This window comes from Ceratotherium simum, chromosome 23 (assembly GCF_057802395.1).
Source record: "Ceratotherium simum simum isolate JZ-2026a chromosome 23, ASM5780239v1, whole genome shotgun sequence".
In the NCBI taxonomy this organism is placed as follows: Eukaryota; Metazoa; Chordata; class Mammalia; order Perissodactyla; family Rhinocerotidae; genus Ceratotherium; species Ceratotherium simum.
Window position 1 is genome coordinate 3,914,691 of NC_141922.1, and position 20,600 is coordinate 3,935,290.

The 20,600-nt window shown below is 41.2% G+C and overlaps 1 protein-coding gene across 7 annotated transcripts in view; it reads left to right on the top strand.

Moving 5' to 3' along the window:
• The window catches only part of PTK2 (protein tyrosine kinase 2), a 282,896-nt gene that overhangs the window by 194,914 nt on the left and 67,382 nt on the right, over positions 1-20,600 (top strand). For all 7 annotated transcript variants that reach the window (XR_015555941.1, XM_087447406.1, XM_087447405.1 and 4 more), the window contains 3 exons: positions 7,582-7,638; positions 10,418-10,515; positions 19,544-19,628. Coding sequence is in view for 6 of the 7 variants with exons in the window: in XM_087447406.1 (XP_087303532.1) it covers positions 7,582-7,638; positions 10,418-10,515; positions 19,544-19,628 (240 nt within the window). In the remaining variant the exon portion in view is untranslated. The remainder of the gene's footprint in view (positions 1-7,581; positions 7,639-10,417; positions 10,516-19,543; positions 19,629-20,600) is intronic.

A 20,600-nucleotide genomic window follows, 5' to 3' on the forward strand; every position in this document is an offset into this window, starting at 1 on the left:
GGGTACTGCACTCATATTTGCCCAGGCTCTCTTATTAACCAGAGCGCCCCAGGCAGCGGATCTAACCAGATGCTTGTGGACTGTTCTGAGCAGAGCATACCTTTATTGAGTGTCGGCGTATGTGCTATCCACTGCCCAGCAGCGATACGAGGGGGCGAGGGTTTGCGCTGACTGGGCTGCTCTCCTGATAGATAACGTTTTGTTTGCCTGTTTGCTGGTTTTTAAATGCATGACTGGGTGAGAAGTAGCTTCCCAGTTTCATTTGTCTCAGTGGTTTACCCCAGGGGCCAGCAGGTACCACATTTGCATCATGAGTTTCTTAATATAGCATACAACTGAATGAAGAGAATGGTCAGAGCGAGCACCACTGGTCTGCTTTCCACGGTTTGGGAGCAGATATTCAGGGATGCTGCAGAATAGGGGCACCCAGGCCACTTGGAGAGTTTTCCAGGAAAGCAAAGATTATTTGTAATAATTGAAATAGGAATTTCTCCAAACACTGTATAAATTTAAATGGAAATTTGACTTGTCAGCAGAGCTTCAAGTGCTGTCCTCCTCGAAGCTTACGTGCTGGGCCTGGCCTACCGCTGCCTTGTGCCAGAACCCCAGCGGCTGACGGGAAGAGCCACACTGAGGGCTGGCCCCTGGTTACCATTTATAGTGCACATGAATGACTTGTTTGTTTTCATTTTTATCTGAGAGGATACAAATTACCTTTAGGGAGGTAGAAGCCGTTTTTAACATTTAATTGTGAGAGACAATCCAACTAATTTTGCTTAGTGCGCTAGAAACCAACTTAAACTCTGCAGTGCTGCTATGTACCTTTGTATAATGTGTTGATAGCTTAAAACTCAGCATAATGCCCTTACATCAAGTAAACACGCTTACTACTACAATCTTTCTTTTGCCTTTTGAATTAGAGCTTGGGGGGTAATTTTTTGTTTTCCTTACGCTTTGATTTACTTGTCATTTTAATAGTGTGTTTCCTCTCTCCCCTCTTCCCTCTCCTCTCTCCTTCCCTCTGTTCCTACTGCCCCCTTTCTTTGCATGCCACCTGGATCTGCAGATGAAATTAGTGGGGACGGTAATATTTATTTTCACATTTGTGTTACTAATGTGAAATAATTATTTATTGATATAAATATAGTTCAGTATTAATGAAAGGCAAAATGTGGTTTTGATCCAACAAACAAGTGTGAAAAAATGATGGTGTGAACAAATGACCTCTTAAAAGTTGTTTAGAGCTTTGACATGGAAAGGATAACTGTCAGTTTCTTTATCACATCTCTGTGGTACATTTGAGTTGTATATATTCATAGGGAATTTTTTAGATTTCATTATTGAAACTTTAGAGTTGTAGAAAAATTGTCAAAATGGAGTCATTCAGCAAAATTACTCATACTTGAAAGCAGTAAATGATAGAGATCTATACACTTATTTCCCATGAACAGTGTATATATAATAATTCTTGGTTTGAAAGTGAGGTAGTGGAAAGGAAAGAATGAAAAGTGATTTTTAAGAGTCACACAAACTAAAGTAATTAGAGAAATATCAGCAGTAGTGATAATGACTATTTTTCAGGCAATTGAGAAAAGCACTTCATAAGCTAGAAATTTGAAAGTCACGTGAGCGTCTTAAGTTTCCCACTTACGTCCTGTACTGCCTGCGTGAAACTTTAGTCTCTTTTATGCTAAAGGAGTAAGATTTTATAAACTAAAATTGAGGGGGAATTGCATTTTTTCCTCATGATTAAATGAAAGAATGTTTTTACTGACAATTTCATCAGTGCTCATTCTTGTGATAGGATTGGTAACTTGAGCATAATGAGCAAAGCACTTGCAGTGAAAGATCCTAGCTAAATATCACTTTGGGAAAGTGTTTCTTCTTCATGGGACTTGCACCAGAAGGTGTGAGCTTCATTCTGGGCTGACTCCTTGGTAGTAACTAGTTAGCAGCTCCTCTCATGGAGAGTTTCCTGGGTGCAGGCACTTTACTAGGTGGCTCATAATTCCCACAGCAGGGCTGCAGTATCACTGGGGCTTGTCTTCACTCTTGTCAGGTGAGCTAACTGAGGATCAGAGGGTGGAGAGACCAGATAGTCCAGGGCCGCTGGAGATGAGTGGTCAGGTCTCGGACTCCAGCCTCACACTTTCCCCACTGCCCCATCCTGTCACCAGCTGACTAGTTGAGTGATCTTGAGCAAACTGCTCCTGTGTCTTCATCTGTAAAAGGTCTCACTGGTTGTTGTGAGGATTACTATAAGAGCATAAAAATTTAAACAAATGTCTATAAAACAAGTGGTTATTACCACATTATTTATGTAACAAAAACACTCGTACATTTTCCCCACGTTTGAATTTCCCAATACTATGAATTAGACAGGGCAAGTATTATTATCCCCATTTTACAGATGAATGAGCTAAGCCATAAGGGTTTATTTAATCACTTGCTCTAGGTCAGGGGTCCACAAATAGGCCCATGGGCCAAATACAGCCCACTTCCTGTTTTTATATTGCCCTTTGAGCTAAAAATGATTATTACATTTTTTAATGGTTAGGGGAAAAATCAAAAGAAGAATAGTATTTGTGGCATCAAAACTATATGAAATTCAAATTTCAGTATCCCTAAATAAAGTTTTATTAGAACCTCGTCACACCAGTTTGTTTACATGTTGTCGTGGCTGCTCACCCACGGTAATTTGAACAGCAGAGTAGAGTGGTTGCAGCAGAGACTGTATGACCAGCAAGATCTAAAATATTTACTGTCTGACCTGTTACAGAGCGTTTGCCAACCCCTGGTCCAGGTCGTATTGTTAGCTAATATTAAAGAGCAAATGTGGGCCCTGCCTGGCTTCCTAGAAAAGAACTCTTCTCACTGCTTCCCGATGCCTCTGGGGTTAATGGTATGTCTCAGTTATCCAGGTGGTTGGATAGGAAGCTGTGAAATTGGTTAGTCCCACTGAATTACCTAAGTGATCTAGTCACTGTAGAGATGTTACCATGTGGGATGATGACTCATTCAGACTGCCTGAGAGCAGCAGGGAGGCCACTGAGGGGAACAAGTCGTTGGAATTGCAGGTGTCCAGGCCAAGGCACAATCACCACTGGGGGAAAGAGCCACCATTTCTTATGTCTTGCCAGGCAAGTAGAGGAGATGTGGCGACAGAATCACGTTGTCTTCCCCTTCTGTGGGAAGTTTGGCAGGTTGTTAGCACTTGAGAAGTTTGTGAGCCTGATGGCTTTTGTGCTGTTCCTTTAATTTACAACCAGGTGATGATATCCGTTGTCCACCGACACCTCCCTCCCAGACTCCCAAATGACCCCCTTCACAGTGACTTCAGAGGTATTGGGCTCTTAATGTGACAGAGCGTGAGCCTTTGACGTCATGTGTGCATATCAGTGTGTTCATTAGTGACTTGACTGTGTCTCTTTTCACCTTGCTTTAAAGTGAGAACTTAGTACTTTCCTCTCCTAATTTCTGAGCTATCATTGTCTGTCCTTTTAATGTCTTCCTGTCATTTTTATTTTACCGCATAATGTGATACCAAACCTTTCAAATTGTAATGTTGTGCAAGGTTTTAGAAGTCTCCTTTTTTTTTTTTTAATGTTTATTTTGAAATATTTAACTCATGGACCAGGCATCCTTGGAGATGAAATTGTCTCCCAAGTACGCAGGCCCACATGAACCTTCCTGTGAGCATCCCTGGAGCAAAACTGTGCCCATGTTGGGGGGATGTCCCAAAATATCCCTCCGGGAACATTCCCTAGTTGCGTAGCATAGGGTATCTGGTCTCACAAATACAAGTCCCCGTAAACTTTGTGGAAGATAATAAAGAATAAAGCATGGAACTTCACATTCACAGCCCAGGTCTGTGCTAGAGTGCTGTTCTGAATACCAGCCCACCACTGGCTCTGGGACCTTGAGAAACTTACGTAGCCTCTCGGTGCCTCAGTTTCCTGCCTTTGAAGCAAGGATGATGATAACAGTACCACCTCATAGGATTTTTCTGAGAATTAAATGACAATATATGTAATTGTCTATAACAGTGTCTGGCATGTTTTGGTAAGCTCTCGATACTATTGGTTGTATTCATCTTTATTAAGTAGAGAATGCAGATCTAGCTTCCTTTATTTGCACCCAGATCTTTGAACCTATTTCCTTTTTCTTTTATATATTTTCTCTCTAGCATGCCATTATTTTGGGGGCCCAGGCAGTTTCAGGCTGGGCTCCAATTTTTCAGGGGCCCTTGAGTATGTAAAAATACCTCTTATATCAGTGTTGTACAGTTCCATAATCCTAAAAGCCAAGAAAGAAAAATAGAAAATAGAACCAAATCAATATCAAGTGTTCTTGGAGAAATTTGCCAGCTGTTACCACTTGAAGACTCCTGTGTAGAAAGTTACAGTAAAAGTTTTGTAGGTCCATGTTTCTTCAACAGTGTTGACTCTGCTCTGTAAGAACCAACTCATGAAGGGCACAAGCACCCTTGCAATAAAAATTCTCTGTTCATATTATGTCACAACACATATCTACACTCCAAATATTATGATAATTCCTGGATGGCTTTGACTATCCCCAAAGGTTTTATATAGAATTCACATAGCATAAAAAGAAAAGAATTATATGGTCTTTTTTGTGATTTTACGAATTAATTGAAGTGTAGGCAACTTGATTTTTCCCACGTCAGTTTTGTGTGCTAGCCTGATATATATATTAGCCATTTTATTTTTACTCCTTCAGAATTGTTTCAGAGATTGGTATCTCTACTGAGGGTTTTATAAAAAGAGGCAATCCTGGAAGCCATTACAGTCAAACCAAGTAGGCAGATGGAGAGTCTCAGCAGGCGGGTTCCTTCCAGAGAGCCCTCAGAAGAAGCCAGACAGCAAGGAGCTACCATTTCTCGATCATGTTATGTGCTGGGCCACACCTCAACTTGATATGCATCTCCTGTAATCCTCATAACAACCCTGCAAGGTGGATGTGTTCTCATTTACACATGAGGGCACAACTAAAGCACAGACAGGTGAAGAGACTTCTCAGGGTCAAGCAGGATACCCCCAAACATGTGGGTGTGTGCCTTGTCCTGTGTGTTGCAGCTCTGCCCTTTCCCGTCCACGCAGCCTTGCACAGGCTACTTGGCTTCTTGGCCTCAGTTTCCTGGCTCTGCAGTCCCCTCACTGTATTGCAGTGCACTGGTTCTTTTTGTTTAGAGAGTATTTACTGAGGTCTTCTCTGTGCCAGGCACTGTTTTAGATGCTGAGAACGTAGTGGTAAACAAGACACACAAGGGCTCTGCTCCCATGGCGTCTCTGTCCTGGAGAGTGACAGACAGTTGACAAGGAAACAAAGGACTGTCAGACAGTTTGTAGTGATAGGTACCAAGGAAGATAAAATAGGCAATGTGATTAGGAGTAATAGGGGTGGGGGAAAATTAGTTTGAGGCGGGGTCTCTCAATAGGTGACACTTTGGCCGAAACCAGAATTGGCTCTGAGCCAGCATGAGCTTTAGCACGTGGTCAGCCCTTAGTTTAAGAGGTCACTGCTTTGCTGTCAGGGCAGTTTCCTACCCTTCTCCATTCAGGCAGCAGGCGCCTGTTACCCGAGGAGGCTTGTGGATACCGGCCCCTGACAGCCATGTGAAGCTTCGGTGCCTGTAGAGTAGATGGGTGCATAACATCTCCTTAATAAAGCTAAGAGCCAAGGGCAGGAGTTGTTGAAGATTCTTGAGCAATTCCGGTAACAGGGCAGCTTCGGGAGGGGACGCGGAGGAGGGAGGTCTGAGCAGCTTTTACTGCCAGCATCCTGCCATCTCAGGGTCAGCTGATGTGTTTTGCCTCTAAAGACATGTGCATTGTATGAAAGAAGGCAGTAAGGGTGGCATCTATTGTTTCTGGAAATTCAAGCTTAGTTGCATTAGCTTTCTTAGTGGCATGAAATTGAGCTTGTTAAATGATAGAATAAAGAGAGTAAGTGGTTAGCAAGTGTCCATTTGGATAACTTGTGTTGCCTCCACTGACTTAGCTATTAAAGTGGATTGCCCCCCCCACTTAGTCCTTTTTCTTACAAGTGCTTTAGTAGCTCCCTTCTGTTCCCAAATTTCATTTCACAATGTCTTTTGTTAAGCCATCTTACACAAAAGCAAAGCTTATGGGCCTAGAACATGCCAATTTATTGTTCTTAGTATTAAGTGAAAGCAGGATAAGAGGGAGAAGCATAGGAATAGAAGAATGTGAGGTCTGGAGTAGATTACATTTCTTTCTTAAATCTTGTAAGTAGTAGTATTTATAAACATGTAGGAATAATAGTACGTTATCTATCTGTCATATAGGACTTATAAATAGTTTACATTTGCTAAGTGTTTTAAGGAGAATTGATTTATTGACTTTACATTCTGCCAGCCAGCTGAAATTTTTTTTACTTTAGTCACTTTTAATGATTACAAATTAAGAAACAAATTCCTCCAGTCACTCTCCAGCAGTATGTGGAACGGTTGATATCCTAGTGACTGTAAACTATATATATTCTCTGTTTTCTTTGGTTTCTATAATTTTAATATCTGAATGAAGTAATAATGGCAGCATAGAAGAAAGAACTTTTACCTTAGTTTCTCTGGGGTTAAAGGTGGATGCCAGGTTAAATTTTCAAAATAGAGCTCTCTTCAAATGGTAATTCAGAAAGTACTGCCTTTCCTTGCCTGGCCCAGCCACTTAAATCCTTATGCATGGAACAACTAAAGGTTTTCCTTTTTCCAGAAAGAGAAAAACAGACAGGACTTATATGATTTTTCAGCGTAATTGTTAGCCAAGTGAGTGGTTGTTTTCTTTAGGTGGGTTTTTCCCCCATTAACATGGTGGTGGATTTTTAAGTTACTTACTGAAAGGAGTAAGTAGAAACATTGGGACTCCTTGACATTACCTCAATAAAGAACTGATTTTGATATGCTGTTTGTTCTCATTTTATTCTTTTTGGTAGGTTTTTTTACCCTGTGACATTAATGTATACTCTTCAAATGTCTGAGTGAAAAAGTTATGAGAGAGAAATTCCTGGGTTGCTTTCACCCTGAACAGATGAAATAAGTTGGCCCAGTTAATCTCTTCAAAAATTGGGATGCCGTTTTTGTTTTCTAAAGGAGAACGTTCAGATTATGCTGTAGGATCTAATTATGAATAATATCAGATACTATGTTTTTGAGATACCAGTCTTGTTTGGAGAAATCCCGGTAGACAACAGTGTGGTTTTCAACATGGATTTGATGTGGTTGAGGGAGTTTTGTAGTCAGTACGGATTGGTGGATTTGAATCATATACACAGTTGTTCATGTCTTTCTGTTTTTCACAAGGGCTTTCTGTGTTGGCTCTGTTTGCTCTCTGAGAAACAAGTCTGTGTATTATAACATATTGGACCATGATGTCACTTTTATTTCCATAAATGACTCATGTGTAAGCAAAAATTGAGTAATAGTGTTTTAGGAATATATCAGCATGGTAGGGGATTTAGGCAGATCATTTTCCCTTTTCAAATTATATTAAAGGCCAGAAGGTCAAATATTTAACCTCTTCCAACATGTTTCCCTTCCTACAGAAACAGACGATTATGCTGAGATTATCGACGAAGAAGATACTTACACCATGCCCTCAAGTAAGTAAACTTCCAGCTTTGTTCTCCTTCAGATTTGACAGATAGTTAACTTTTAAATATCCTACATATGAAAGTTTTAGATATTTATTGTCCTTTTAGAACTATTTTTAGTACCTCACTGAGTGCATAACAGAAGTATTCTTTTCAACCTTTAGAATTCTATATTGTATGTGCCACTCTAAGGTCAGAAGACTAAAAGTCAAATATGTATAATTAGTCGATTCAGTTACGGGATTTTTGTAATCGTGTTTTCTGGCTTTATGATAATGTAACCTTTATTAATTACTGTATTTCCTCTCTGTAGAAAATTAGTACTGTTTAGAGTTAAATATATATACACATATATATTCAATTCTTTGAATACGCATATTGAATATTTGAAATTTTGTTCTTTATTGCCCTTGACTAACCAATTACAAAGAGTTTCCTGGGCCGGCCCCATGGCTTAGTGGTTAAGTGCGTGCGCTCCGCTACTGGCGGCCCGGGTTCGGATCCCCGGCGTGCACCTCCGCACCACTTCTCCAGCCATGCTGAGGCCGCGTCCCACATACAGCAACCAGAAGGATGTGCAACTGTGACACACAACTATCTACTGGGGCTTTGGGGAGAAAAAGGAGGAGGATTGGCAATAGATGTTAGCTCAGAGCTGGTCTTCCTCAGCAGAAAGAGGAGGATTAGCATGGATGTTAGCTCAGGGCTGATCTTCCTCACAAAAAAAAAAAAAAAAAAGAGTTTTCCGTGCCTGGTCCATAACAGCTGTGGTGGGATGTGTGGAGAGAGACAGACTATTCAATGACCGTCCTGCAGACCAGAAATGCCAACATTCTGCTGCTCTCTGCCGTGCTGCTTGTTGATTGCAGAGAAACTGGAAGCCCAGGTCTCATGGTGGAGCATATAATCTCAGATCCTGAATTGCAGATGCCCTTGAAATTTCATTCACAGAAGAAATAAACTTTAAACCCACCTCTTAAAGAGGCCTAAATATGGGTCCACCCTACAGCCTCAGAGGCCTTAATAATTCAACATCTGATGCCCTGATTTCAAATACATGTTTGTAAAATAAATGTTTCAGATGCTTTACCCAGCTGTGCAAATATTTTAAAAGATGCTTCATTTAGATTTACTATGTATGTTGAGGAAACTTTATCAAAATAAAGAGAAACAACCCACCCCTCTCAGGCAGGCATTATCCTGTGTGGGCCCCTGAATCCACTTTCAAGAGCCCCTGTTAGAGAGCGATTCGAAACAGAGGAAGAGCTGAAACTTGTGTGTACTTTTTGACTTAAAATAGCAATTTGGAAAAATGTTTAGGTTTAACTTTTTGATTAGCCATTTAGTCATTTGTACATTCTTGCAGAGAATCCAAATTTTTATTTGTATATTATTCATAGTTAAGTAGTAAACGTCCAACTTGGCTAACTTTTATCCAGACCCCACAAAAATGAGTTTTCATATAGGAATTTATGGGATAGAAATTTGAAGCATTGTTTACATCCCATTGAGTTAATGTGTGGATGTTTAGTTGGTACTTGTGTTTAGTCTTTTTTACCCATATTCGTTGTTAAAATGTTTAACAAGGTAAATATTATTGAAATGTACTCTCCGAGTTTGTGTTGTTAACCTAATTGCTGTTAGTTATTTCTAAGCAAGGTCTTCAATTTTTCTCTCTCTTAATTGCAATACAGAAAGCTATGGAATAGATGAAGGTAACAGGATTCCTTTAAAATAACTGCGTTTGCTTGCAACTGCAACCTATGGAATGATATGGGATGTTTCAGTTTTCAGTTACCTTTTATTTTTAAACTATTTTTCATTGGTTTACTCTTGTTGTTAAATCAATGGAACTACTAGCTAAAGCGATTTTAAAGAGGAAAATAACTGTCCAAAATTTGGGTTGAATTTTCTATATGATTTATAATTTGATAAGCCAGGGAGAAAGTTTAAAAATATTTGGCTGTTTTATTCCAGTGGTGATTACACTATTGGAATATATACAGTATGGGTTATGGGGATGTTTCCTCACTGGAAGAAATCAAAATACTAAGTAGTTAATTGGAGTAGAATCAATCTACTAGGTTCCTAATGGGTATTTTCTTTCCATGTGCCTCAACAGCCTACTGAATAATTGGTTTTGTATAAATCACAATTTAATACATTAATTTGAGGCAAATACTTTCAAAAATATAAAATACTCATAGTTTATTATGTGATGTGTTCAACCTTGATTTCAAGTCGTCTAGTTTTGGAATTAGCTTTTAGAAGCTACCTCTTTAAACTCGTTTAGCTCCGTCAGTAATATAGAGATAGGATTATAAGAAAGTGGAAAACTCTCAAACTTTTAAAACATAAAGTTACTCATGACACAATTTTTTGTTGCCTCCATATTTACAAACTTTAGTTATTTGTAAAATAATTGCTTTAAATAACTGTGTTTTTTAGCCTTCATTTATTAATACCTGAACTAATAGCACTTACTTAATATTTGGAGAAATTATTTAGAGAACTATCAATTAGGTGTAAACTAAATCAGACATTTAAAAATATGAAAAAACTCTGCCTTTAATAGAACTCATCGTTTTGGCAACCAATGCCATAACATTTACAATAAATTCCTTTTAAAATACTGTTTAAGAGAATTCCACTCTATTTAAAGCATTTTCATAGATGGTGCCACCAATGAAATTTTTACTCGTGGATGAAATGAAATATGTTGAGTGTTATTTTTACATTTGGAATATTGTACTTAAGTATTTTTTGATGTGTGGATCATGTTTTACAGCCAGGGATTATGAGATTCAAAGAGAAAGAATAGAACTTGGACGGTGTATTGGAGAAGGCCAATTTGGAGATGTACATCAAGGCGTTTATATGAGTCCAGTAAGTCCTTTAAGACTACCAAACATCTGGACTACTTCTGACTGTTTAAATTTAAATGCCTCTTTTTTGTCTTCATGAGTCCTTAGTTCTTCGAGGTAGGTGCAGTTGTCTTTTATAGAGCTCATGATATATGTCAGCTTACTTGGTATATTCAGAAACTGAAAAATGGCAAAATTATCTCCTAGAGGGCTGAGTCTGTCTTTCATTTATTTTAATCTTTCAGCCTTTGTTATCAATAAGAGATTCTAGAGATGATTGTTCCAGTGGATGAAATTGACAAATAGATGACCAGGGTCAACAGTGGTTATCCAGTATTCCCAGTTACCTGTGGTTTCAAGAAAAGAACATTAATTTGCCCCAAATTACCCTCCAAAAGAGATCAGTGAAGTTTTTAAATTATTTATTTAATAATCACTTTGTTGTTGTTAGCGCTGTCGAGTTGATTCTGACTCCTTTTGACCCTGTGTACAGCAGAGTGGAACCTTGCCTGATCTTTTTCGCACCATCGTCTCATCTTCTGGGGCTGTAGTGGACAGTGGTCTGCTGCTATTCACGGGGTTTTCATGGTCAGTTTTCCGGAAGTGGGTGGCTATGTCCTTCTTCCTAGTCTGTTTTGGTCTGGAAGCTCCGCTGAAACATGTCCACCATGGGTGACCCTGCTGGTATTTCATATATCAGTGGCACTTCTTTCAGCATCACAGCAACACTCAGCCGCCACGGTATGACAACTGACAGACTGGTGGTGTGGTTCCCTGACCAAGAAATGAACCCAGTGAGAGTGCCGGATCCTAACCACTAGACCATCTTGGCTGGCAATAATAGCTTTATTGCTATGTAATTCACAGACTATAAAATTCACTCTTTTAAAGTGTCTAATTCAGCGGTTTTTTAGTATATTCACAGAGTTGTGCAACCGTCACCACAGTCAATTTTAGAACATTTTCTTTACCCCCAAAGAAACCCATATCCGTTGGCAGTTTCCATTCCACCCTCACCCCAGCCCTGACAGCCACTCATCTACTTTCTATTTGTATAGATTTGCCTATTCTGGACATTTCATATAAGTGAAATCATACGATATGTGGCCTTTTGTGATTATTTTTTTTCAATTAGCATAATGTTTTCAAGGTTCATCCATGTTGTAACGTGTAGCAGTGCGTCATTTCTTTTTATTGCCAAATAACATTTCATTATATGGATAGACCACTTTTTATCATTCATCAGTTGATAGTCATTTGAGTTGTTAGCACTTTTTAGCTATTATGAGTAATGATGCTGTGAACATTCATGGACAAGTGTGTGTGTGTACATAGTTTTCAGTTCTCCTGAGTGTATGTCTAGGAGTGTAGTTGCTGGGTCATGTGATCACTATTTAACTTGATGATGAACTGCTAAAGTGTTTTCCAAAGAAGCTGCACTGTGTTGCGTTCCTGGCAGCAGTGCATAAGCGCCCATTTCTCCACACCCCACCAATGCTGTTGCTGTGTGTCTTTTTATTAGATCAGTAATTTTAAAATGACATTTTAAGATTGTAGTACATACTTGCTCAAGAAATGTTTTTTAACTAGAGTAACAACAGGTGTGCAGAGATGGCTCTGATAAAGAAAGAACAGCACCGATAATTGACCTTTTGTGATATCCCTGCTTTGGAAACTGCGAATGGCATTTTCCCCCCAGTAACTCCATATTTATCAATTTTTCATATCTTTGCACATATACTAGTGATATACTGATCATTACTTTTATAATCAAAGAACTATAAAAGTTTTTTTTTGTCAGGAACAACAGATAATTGCCGCCATGTAGCTAAACAAATTAGAGGTTCTGTTTTTTCAAGTTCAGTTTTGAAAGCCTTTACCCTCGTACTTATATAAAATTATATCATTTATTATGTATTTTAGTTGTTAACTCCTCTTCCAGTTGTTTTTCACTATATCTGTGTTGTTTATCTTCCTAGTTCTCTTAACTCTGCTCTTTGAGGCAAAATGCAATAGAAAGAGGCTCTGGATCTAAATTTAGTCAAAAGACCTAAATTTTAGACCTGGCTCTACCGAACTCTGAGATGTAGGGGAGGGGAGGCTTCTTGACTCTAAATTATTACGGTTGTACCCAGTGGTCTCTGAGCCTCCTTCTGTGTCTCACATTCTGGGTAGGCAAGCATTCTGAAGTTCCCACAGCACGGTGACTTACCAGGATCACACCAACAACAGCAGGGCTGGTGGACTTGATTTCGTTCACTTTTAAAATAAGTAACCTGTTTTAGTTGTGAAAATACAAGAGAACAATTTTTTTTTAATATCTGTAGTTCAGTGTTTATTAAATATTTTTTGAATAAATCCCAGCCCCCAGGAAGATACCAGGGTTTACATTTTTTGTTGACTATCTTTCTGAAATATATTATACGTGAATGTTTACTTTGTTTTTAATGTAGGAGTCTAGTTTTATAGTGCAAAGGAGTCTATTCATTTCTCTGGGTTCCTATTAAAAATCCTTTTTCCAGATTATGCTCTTTAGTGTTCTATAAGATCAAATAACGTTTTATCAAGAATTCTTAATAATTGGTCAAATTGTAACTCAGCATAGATTTCATTGGTTACTTTGAGAATCAATTAATTCTTTCAGCAGTTATTTATTGATCATCTACCATGTGACAGCTAAGTGGTGGGGACATAATAATGAACAAAATAGGCAAAATTCCTGCTCTCACAGAACTTAAATTCTGTCTAAGACACAGGGGACAGGCAAAAACAAATACACTACCCATCGAGTGGGGAGTCACTGCTCTAAGAAAACAAAGCATGGGCAAGAGGTCAAGGCGCCCTTCCTGTGAGATGGTCAGAAAGGCCTTCTGATGAGTGACATGGGAGCAGAGGCCTGAAGCAAGGGAGGGGGACAGTCCACCAAGTCTCTACCGTGGGGGAGTGCCCTGGGCAGAGGGAACAGCCCATGCAGGGACCCTGGTGGAAGACAGCAGGCTGCAGGGAGGCCAGTGTGCCTGCAGAGGAGGGGAGCAGGAGGAAACCAAAAGGAGGTGAGGCCAGAAGGGCCACTGGGGCACTGTATGGGGCCTGCTAGGCCTGGGGTAAGAACTTGGAGTTTCAATCTATGAGTCAGTCAACTGAAGTTTATCTAACGGCTCATTTTGTTGTGTGCTGTCAAGTCGGCTCCAACTCCTGGTGACCCTGTGAGTGAGTGATGTCCACACTGTCCTGTCCCCACCAGCCCTCCTCAGCTCCTGTAGACTCATGCCTATGGCTGCCTTTATGGAGTCAGCCATCTTATATTTGATCTCCCTCTTCCTGCTGCCTTCTACTTTTCCCAGCATTATTGTCTTGTCCAAAGAATCCTGTCTTTTCATGGTGTGCCCAAAGTAGGACAGCCTCAGTTTTACCATTTTTGCCTCCAGCGATAGTTCAGGCTCAGTTTTTCTCTAGGACCCACTTGTTTGTCTTTCTGGCAGTCCAGGGTATCTGTAGAGCTCTCCTCCATCATATTTCAGATGAATCCATTTTTTTCCTGTCAGCCTTCTTCACTGTAGAGCTTTTACACCTGTACATGGTCATTGGGAATACGAGGGTGTGGGTAATCTTGGCCTTGGACTCTAATGAAACTTCCTTACTTTTTTTTCCTTTGTTGGGCAATGTTATTGGGCTTATTTTTTATTTGTGCATCCGTTGATCGCTTGCACGTTCTCTCATCATTATTATCCTAGCCTTAAAAAATTGGTTTTTAAATCTGTTTTTCTCTTAGTTCATCCCAGAATAGTCTGTCTCTAGATTTATTTGTTAAAACCTTATAGATATCTGCCAGCTGTTATTAATTCAGAGCCTAATCATGTATCTTTTATGTAGGCATAGTGGACACCAATGTGGCATTTTCATAGAACGTTGAAAAACTTCTTTTCCCCCCTAAATGTTGCTTGTATTTTAAAGAAGGTTTTTAAAATCACATTTTGAGCAGTTACCCAGATATGTTTGAATCTGCCTCTTTTTAAAGATTTTTAGAAAAAACGCTTTGCTGAGATTCTGTTCTTGCTTGCTTTGAACTGACTGATTCTCCAGCATTCAGGTCTCTGTGACCAGCCCCTCTGACGGCTCAGCATCCCCCAGGCCTTTGCTGTCCAGTTTGGGGGCCACTAGCTGCAGGTCCTAGTCCATGGACTGATGGCTGAGCCCCATGATCTGCTCACGTGTGGCCCTTTGTACGTGTGCTGCCCGTAGAATCTTAGGCTTAGCATCCATTTGAAACTATGAGTCTTTAGCAGTATTTTTTTTGCATTTCCTTAGACTTTAGACTTGAGACTTTTTTCTTTAGACATGTCTTAATAAAGTACCATGTTCAGTATTTGAGTATGAATTGACAAGATTGATAGTAGTTTTATGGTCTTACAGAAATTTCTGTTGTTATTATTTAGATCTCCTGTAAAATGGGCGTTTTGTGTCATTTCTAAAGTATACCAGTCAGTCCTGTGTTTAGTTAGAAATAGAATTCATTGTCCTGGTCCTAAAGAGGTTTACCATCTAGTTAAGGAAAACAAAGACTAACTCATTCAAAGCAAAGTGGTTACATTTTCGCATGGTATATGGCTAATGATTCTAAGAAGGCTCTAAGCTCAGACATTCAGCAGATAGGCCGTCTGTGCTCTTGTTCACGTTCTGTGCCAGCGAGCTACTGTCCTCCAGGGACCAGGCTGCCATCACCACCTGAAATCCTGCCGTGCGGGCATGCTTCCTCTGCAGATTAAGAAAGGGGCTATGGTCCCCTGAGTCTACGTTCCAGTCATTTTGCCATTTATATTTCTCTTCTTTAAAAATGTTTAATTTCCTGGAATCATATAGTGTGAAATCTCAAATAAATTAGTACAATTTAAGATATTTTTAAGATATGCCACAGCTGACTTATAAGTGAGTCTCTCCATTTAAAAGAAGGATATTAATAGCGTTCATGTATTCCACAAATATTTACTGAGCATGTACAATGAATTAGGTGCTGTTCTAATGGGGATTTTTTGACAAACAAGACAAGTTACCTGCTTTCTTGAAACTTACATGTTAGTGATGGAAAACAGATACTAATAATGTAAATGACAATGTATATTATGTATATATTATAATATATAGAATAATGGCGTTATAATAGTGTGAGAGACAATGGTCATGTAAATAATGACTCAGTATGTAATAAATGAACATACTTGGAGATTGTGGTGAGGGTTATGCAGAAAGGCAAGGAACTGGACAGAGTGAAGGGCAGGTCATTGGGCACTGTCTGAGGTGGAATGGTCTGAAAAAGGACCTCAGGGCAAATTTCTGGGGGAGGAGCATTCCAGGCAGGCAGAACAAGGAGGAGGCCACAGGAAAATGATGTTGGAGAATAGAAAATGAGGCTAGGATGAGAGATTCGGGTGGAAGAGTGAGCTTGTGGGCATGGTAAAGGGTTGGGCTTTTATTCTAAGTATAATGGGAATAGAAGCCTTTGGAGAGACATAAGCTGAGTCATGAGATGCCTCGTGGAGACTGAGTGGCAGAAGGGCAAAGTCGATGTTGCTGTTAGGGTAGGAGCATTGGAATGAGGTGGCAGTGGTGGGGGGCGTTACTGAGCTTACAGCAGTAGCGGGAGCCAGGTAGGGCAGATTCTGGATCTATGCTGTAGGTGGGGACCGTAGGTCCTATTCCTGGATTGTTGGATATATAGGGGATGAGGGAAATGGAGGAATCAGAAATGGTTTCTAGGTTGTTTACCTTGAGCAATTGTATGAATACTGTTTCTTTAATGAGATGGGGAAGACTCAGGAAGAAACAGATTTGATAGGGGATGTGTTATTTGGGGTTCTCCAGAGAAACAGAACCAGTAGGGATGGGGGTCGGGGGTGTTCTTAAGATTTGTTAGGAATTGGCTCACACAGTTATGGAAGCTGATACTCCTAATATCTGCAGTTGGCAAGCTTGAGACCCAGGAAAGCGGATGATGTAGTTAGTTCCAGTCTGTGTCTGAAGGCCTGAGAACCAAGATAGCTGTTGATGTTTTCTAGTCCAAAGCCTAGGAAAAAAATGATGTTCCAACTCATGGCATTTAGGCGGGAAGAATTCCCTCTTATTCAGGCAAGGGTCAGCTTTTGTCTTTTTCAGGCCTTCAGCTGATTAAGTGAGGCCCACCACATTAGGGAGGGCAATCTGCTTTACTCAGTCTATTGATTTACATGTTAAATTCATCCAGAAACATCCAAGATAATGTTTGACCAAGCATCTGGGCACCCCATGGCCCAGTCAAGTTCACACAAAATTCGCCATCACAGTAGGATATCAGGAGTTTTGTTTTGGTCATATCAAGTCTAAAATAACTTGGCCAGGGCCGGCCCCGTGGCTTAGCAGTTGAGTGCGTGTGCTCCACTGCTGGCGGCCTGGGTTCGGATCCCAGGCGCGCACCGACGCACCGCTTCTCCGGCCATGCTGAGGCCGCGTCCCACATACAGCAACTAGAAGGCTGTGCAACTATGACATACAACTATCTACTGGGGCTTTGGGGGGGGGAAATAAATAAATAATTAATTAATTAAAAAATAAAAATAAAATAACTTGGCCACATCCTAGTCAAGATAGGAAATAGGTAGGTTGGCTTATATGAGTCTGGGCTGAAAGGAAAATTGAGGACTAGAGATGTAAGTTTGGAAGTCAGCATAGAAGTGGTACTTGTATCCCTTGGCACTAGATGAGATAACTGAGAACAGAGTTGATCCTGAGATTAAACCCTGGGATGTTCCAGCATTGAGAAGATAGGAAGTAATATCTTGTCTTCCCATGTCTCCTCTAATACTAGTCTTTTCTGCCTGAGGCTGCTATTTATGTGGACAACTACCCATGATTCAGTAGCAAGGATTCTTCTGAGAAAGCTTAGCATATTCAGGTTTCATCAGCACTCAAGAAACGAACTATAGGCACCATTTCAGAGCCAAATCTTATGACAAGTAGCAGTTCCATCCCAAGCTGCTGCCACTCCCTACTGCTTGTCACAACTATGCACTGCCCTCAGTCACTCTTGAAGTAATGCACTGTCACAGAAGGGACATGCCACTTACCAGCAGGATGACCTTGGGTAAGCCACTGAACCTTTCAGCCTCTGCTGACTCATCTGTAAAATGGGTGTCCTAGACCCTTCTGTACCTTCTCAAGAGTAAGATAACCTGTAGCTTCTAGGTTGTCTTACAGATTACCTGTAAGCCCAGTGAGATAATTTACATAAAGAACAGAACGTTCAAAACCTATTGAGAAGACCAAAAACAGCAAGACTATACAGCCCTCCTCAGGGACCAAGTGGCTGGATACTCTTCACACCTGTGTGATGGTGACGCCATCTGGCCACTCCCAGGGGAGAAAGAGGACGATTAAAAACAACAGCACCCACACGGTTTTCCCTCTTCCCTCCTGGAGCTGCAGTGCCTGCTAGTTGATGTCATCGCCCCTCAGGATCCTCTGGGAGAAACGGAGCTGGGGACGGGGAAGGAGTCAGGGCATAGCAGTGGTGGAGCAGTGTTTCTTAAACCTTTGTCCCCTCCCTGCTGGTTCTCCCTGCTTTTTTTCCCTTCCCTCCTTCTCTCCTCCTCATCTTTTCTGCCTCCTTAACAGAATGTGAAGCACCCTACAAAAACATTTAGTATGAAATAAGATGAATAGATGGTTCTGGCAAAGACAACATAAAGCCAAGAAAAAGATAAGCACATAAGTTACTAATTAAAATCATCCATGGTATTCTTTTGGTTTGCTTGAAATAGCCTCTTATTTCTTGTTCTTCTTAAGCTCTGTCTTTTGAACTTGTTTGAGAAAAGATCAACTTCCCTCGCTCCCAGAACAACACATTTTCTTGGTTTTTCTACCCCCTTGCTGGTCACCCTCTCAGGGTCCTTCGCATTTCTCTTCTCCCTGACCTCTTCATGTTGTAGAGCGCCAAGGCGCCGTCCTCAGACCCCTCTGTCTCCCATGGGGTTTCATCTAGGCCCATGGCTTTCAACTCCACCCTATTGTGACTTCTTCCAGATTTCTTTGTCTGGCCCAGACTCTCCCCCTCAACTCCAGTCACAGTGTCCTACTGCCCACTCACCTGTGTGACTCAGCTGTCTCAGAGCTAAGCTTCTGATCTTCCCCTTTCTCTCGCCAAAAACCTGAACTCGACTTCTCTCAGACCCCTTGCCGCACCTCCACTGCTCCCAGACTTGTCCCAGCCGCCATCTGCTGTCACCTGCACCTTCCCTCACTTGCCTGCAGCCGTTTCTCAGTACCACAGTGGAGTACTCCTCTCCCCAAACCCTGCACTGGTCCCATCTCGCTTAGAGTGGGAGCCTGTCTTTCTCCTGGCGTAGAAGGCGCCACGTGGTCTGGCCCCTCCGTGGCCTCTCTGACGTCTCCTCCACCCAGCCTCACACCCCTGCTCCAGCCGAGGTCCGTGCTCGCTTCGCACTCTGCATGCTGCCGCCTCAGCGCCTTGACTCCACTAGGGCTGTCCCCCTGGCCAGCCCCCTTCTTCCCCTCCTCCACTTCTTTGCGCTCATCTCATCTCATTTCAGGAGGTCTGCCTCGCACAGCAGCACACCCCGCCTCCCACATTCCGATGTGCCCCTTCTCCTGTGCACAGCATTGTTACCTTCCCTTGTACCATATGATTAGCTTGTGTATCATGTTTGTTGTCTGTGTTCTTCCCTGGAGCATAAGCTTGAGCAGAACAGGGATCACTGCCTCTTGTTCACTGGTGATCCTAAGCACCTAGAAAAGTGCCTGACGTAGCAGAAAATAAATGTTTGTAGAACAAATGAATAAACGAATTGCCTGCAGCATTTTACATGCATGTCTGTTTTTTCTGAGGATTTTGTACAGAGTATTTTAAATGTTCTCTCACTCTTAAGATTTTACAGTTCTGATTCTGTCTGGTCCAGAATCCACATAGTTGCAAAACGAACAACTTTTCATGAACGTGCCCGTTGATTCATATGGAGGACTTTTTTGCACGTGTGTGTGATTCTATAATTTCCCTAACACAGGAGAATCCAGCTTTGGCGGTTGCAATTAAAACATGTAAAAACTGTACTTCGGACAGCGTGAGAGAGAAATTCCTTCAAGAAGCCTGTAAGTTTCTAGAAATTTCTGTGGTACTCCATTTGACTTTCTATCTCTGAAAGCCAAACTGTCTATGAAGAAGTAAGAAAAATAATGTCTTGACTTTTATGAGACAACTACATTTATTATCTTGCCTTGCAAATTAGTATCTGTATTTGTAGAGGCACATATCCACAGACTGTTTCAGGTAAACCATGATGTTTGGGGTATAAAGGTAGATTGATTCACTGTCCCTTCATCCTTTGGTACCTGTACCGTTAAATATCTTCTCACTGGAATTGGGCAGATGTAGAAATGATCCGAGCCCAGATGCTGCCAGGCCCTAGAGTTCGGAGGTGAGCAGGACAGACACTGTCCCTGCCCTGATGGAGCTCACAGACTAGCTAAGGAGCAAGGACCGTGACCAGTGCTCTGGTCCTGCTACAGAGCCATAGCCTGGTCTGCCTCTCAGTTCATACGTCCCATGACGAAGCTGCCTTGGGAGAATCATGTGTGAATAGCTCTTCTCTGCTGAATGCAAACTCTTGGAGAGCCAGATCTTGACTTGTCCATTTGTACCCATCAGGCTCTTTCCCTCCTGCCCTCAAGCTGGGCTGTTCTTCCTCCTTTCATGTGGCTTGTCCCTTCTCTTCTGACCACAGAGACAAAGTAGTCTCTCCTTAGGCTTTGTCACAGGACCGTGTTCTTTCCTCCTAAGTATTCGGAATAAAATATACATTGCTTAAAAATTATTATTGTCTCTCCCTCCCTCTAGACTTTAAGCTCCATGGGGACAAGGACCATGTCTGTTTTGCTCACTGCTCAGACCCAGTGCCCGGCTTGGGCTTATTTTAGCTTAACCCATAAAAAGCACTCAGTAGACTTTGGTCGTAGGGATGAACCTTGGTGTCCTTCATTACATGTACATCGAATGAATGCCTTCTCCTTTCATTTCAGTAAATATTTGCCACCCAACAGTCCAATAAATTAGTAAGCCATAGA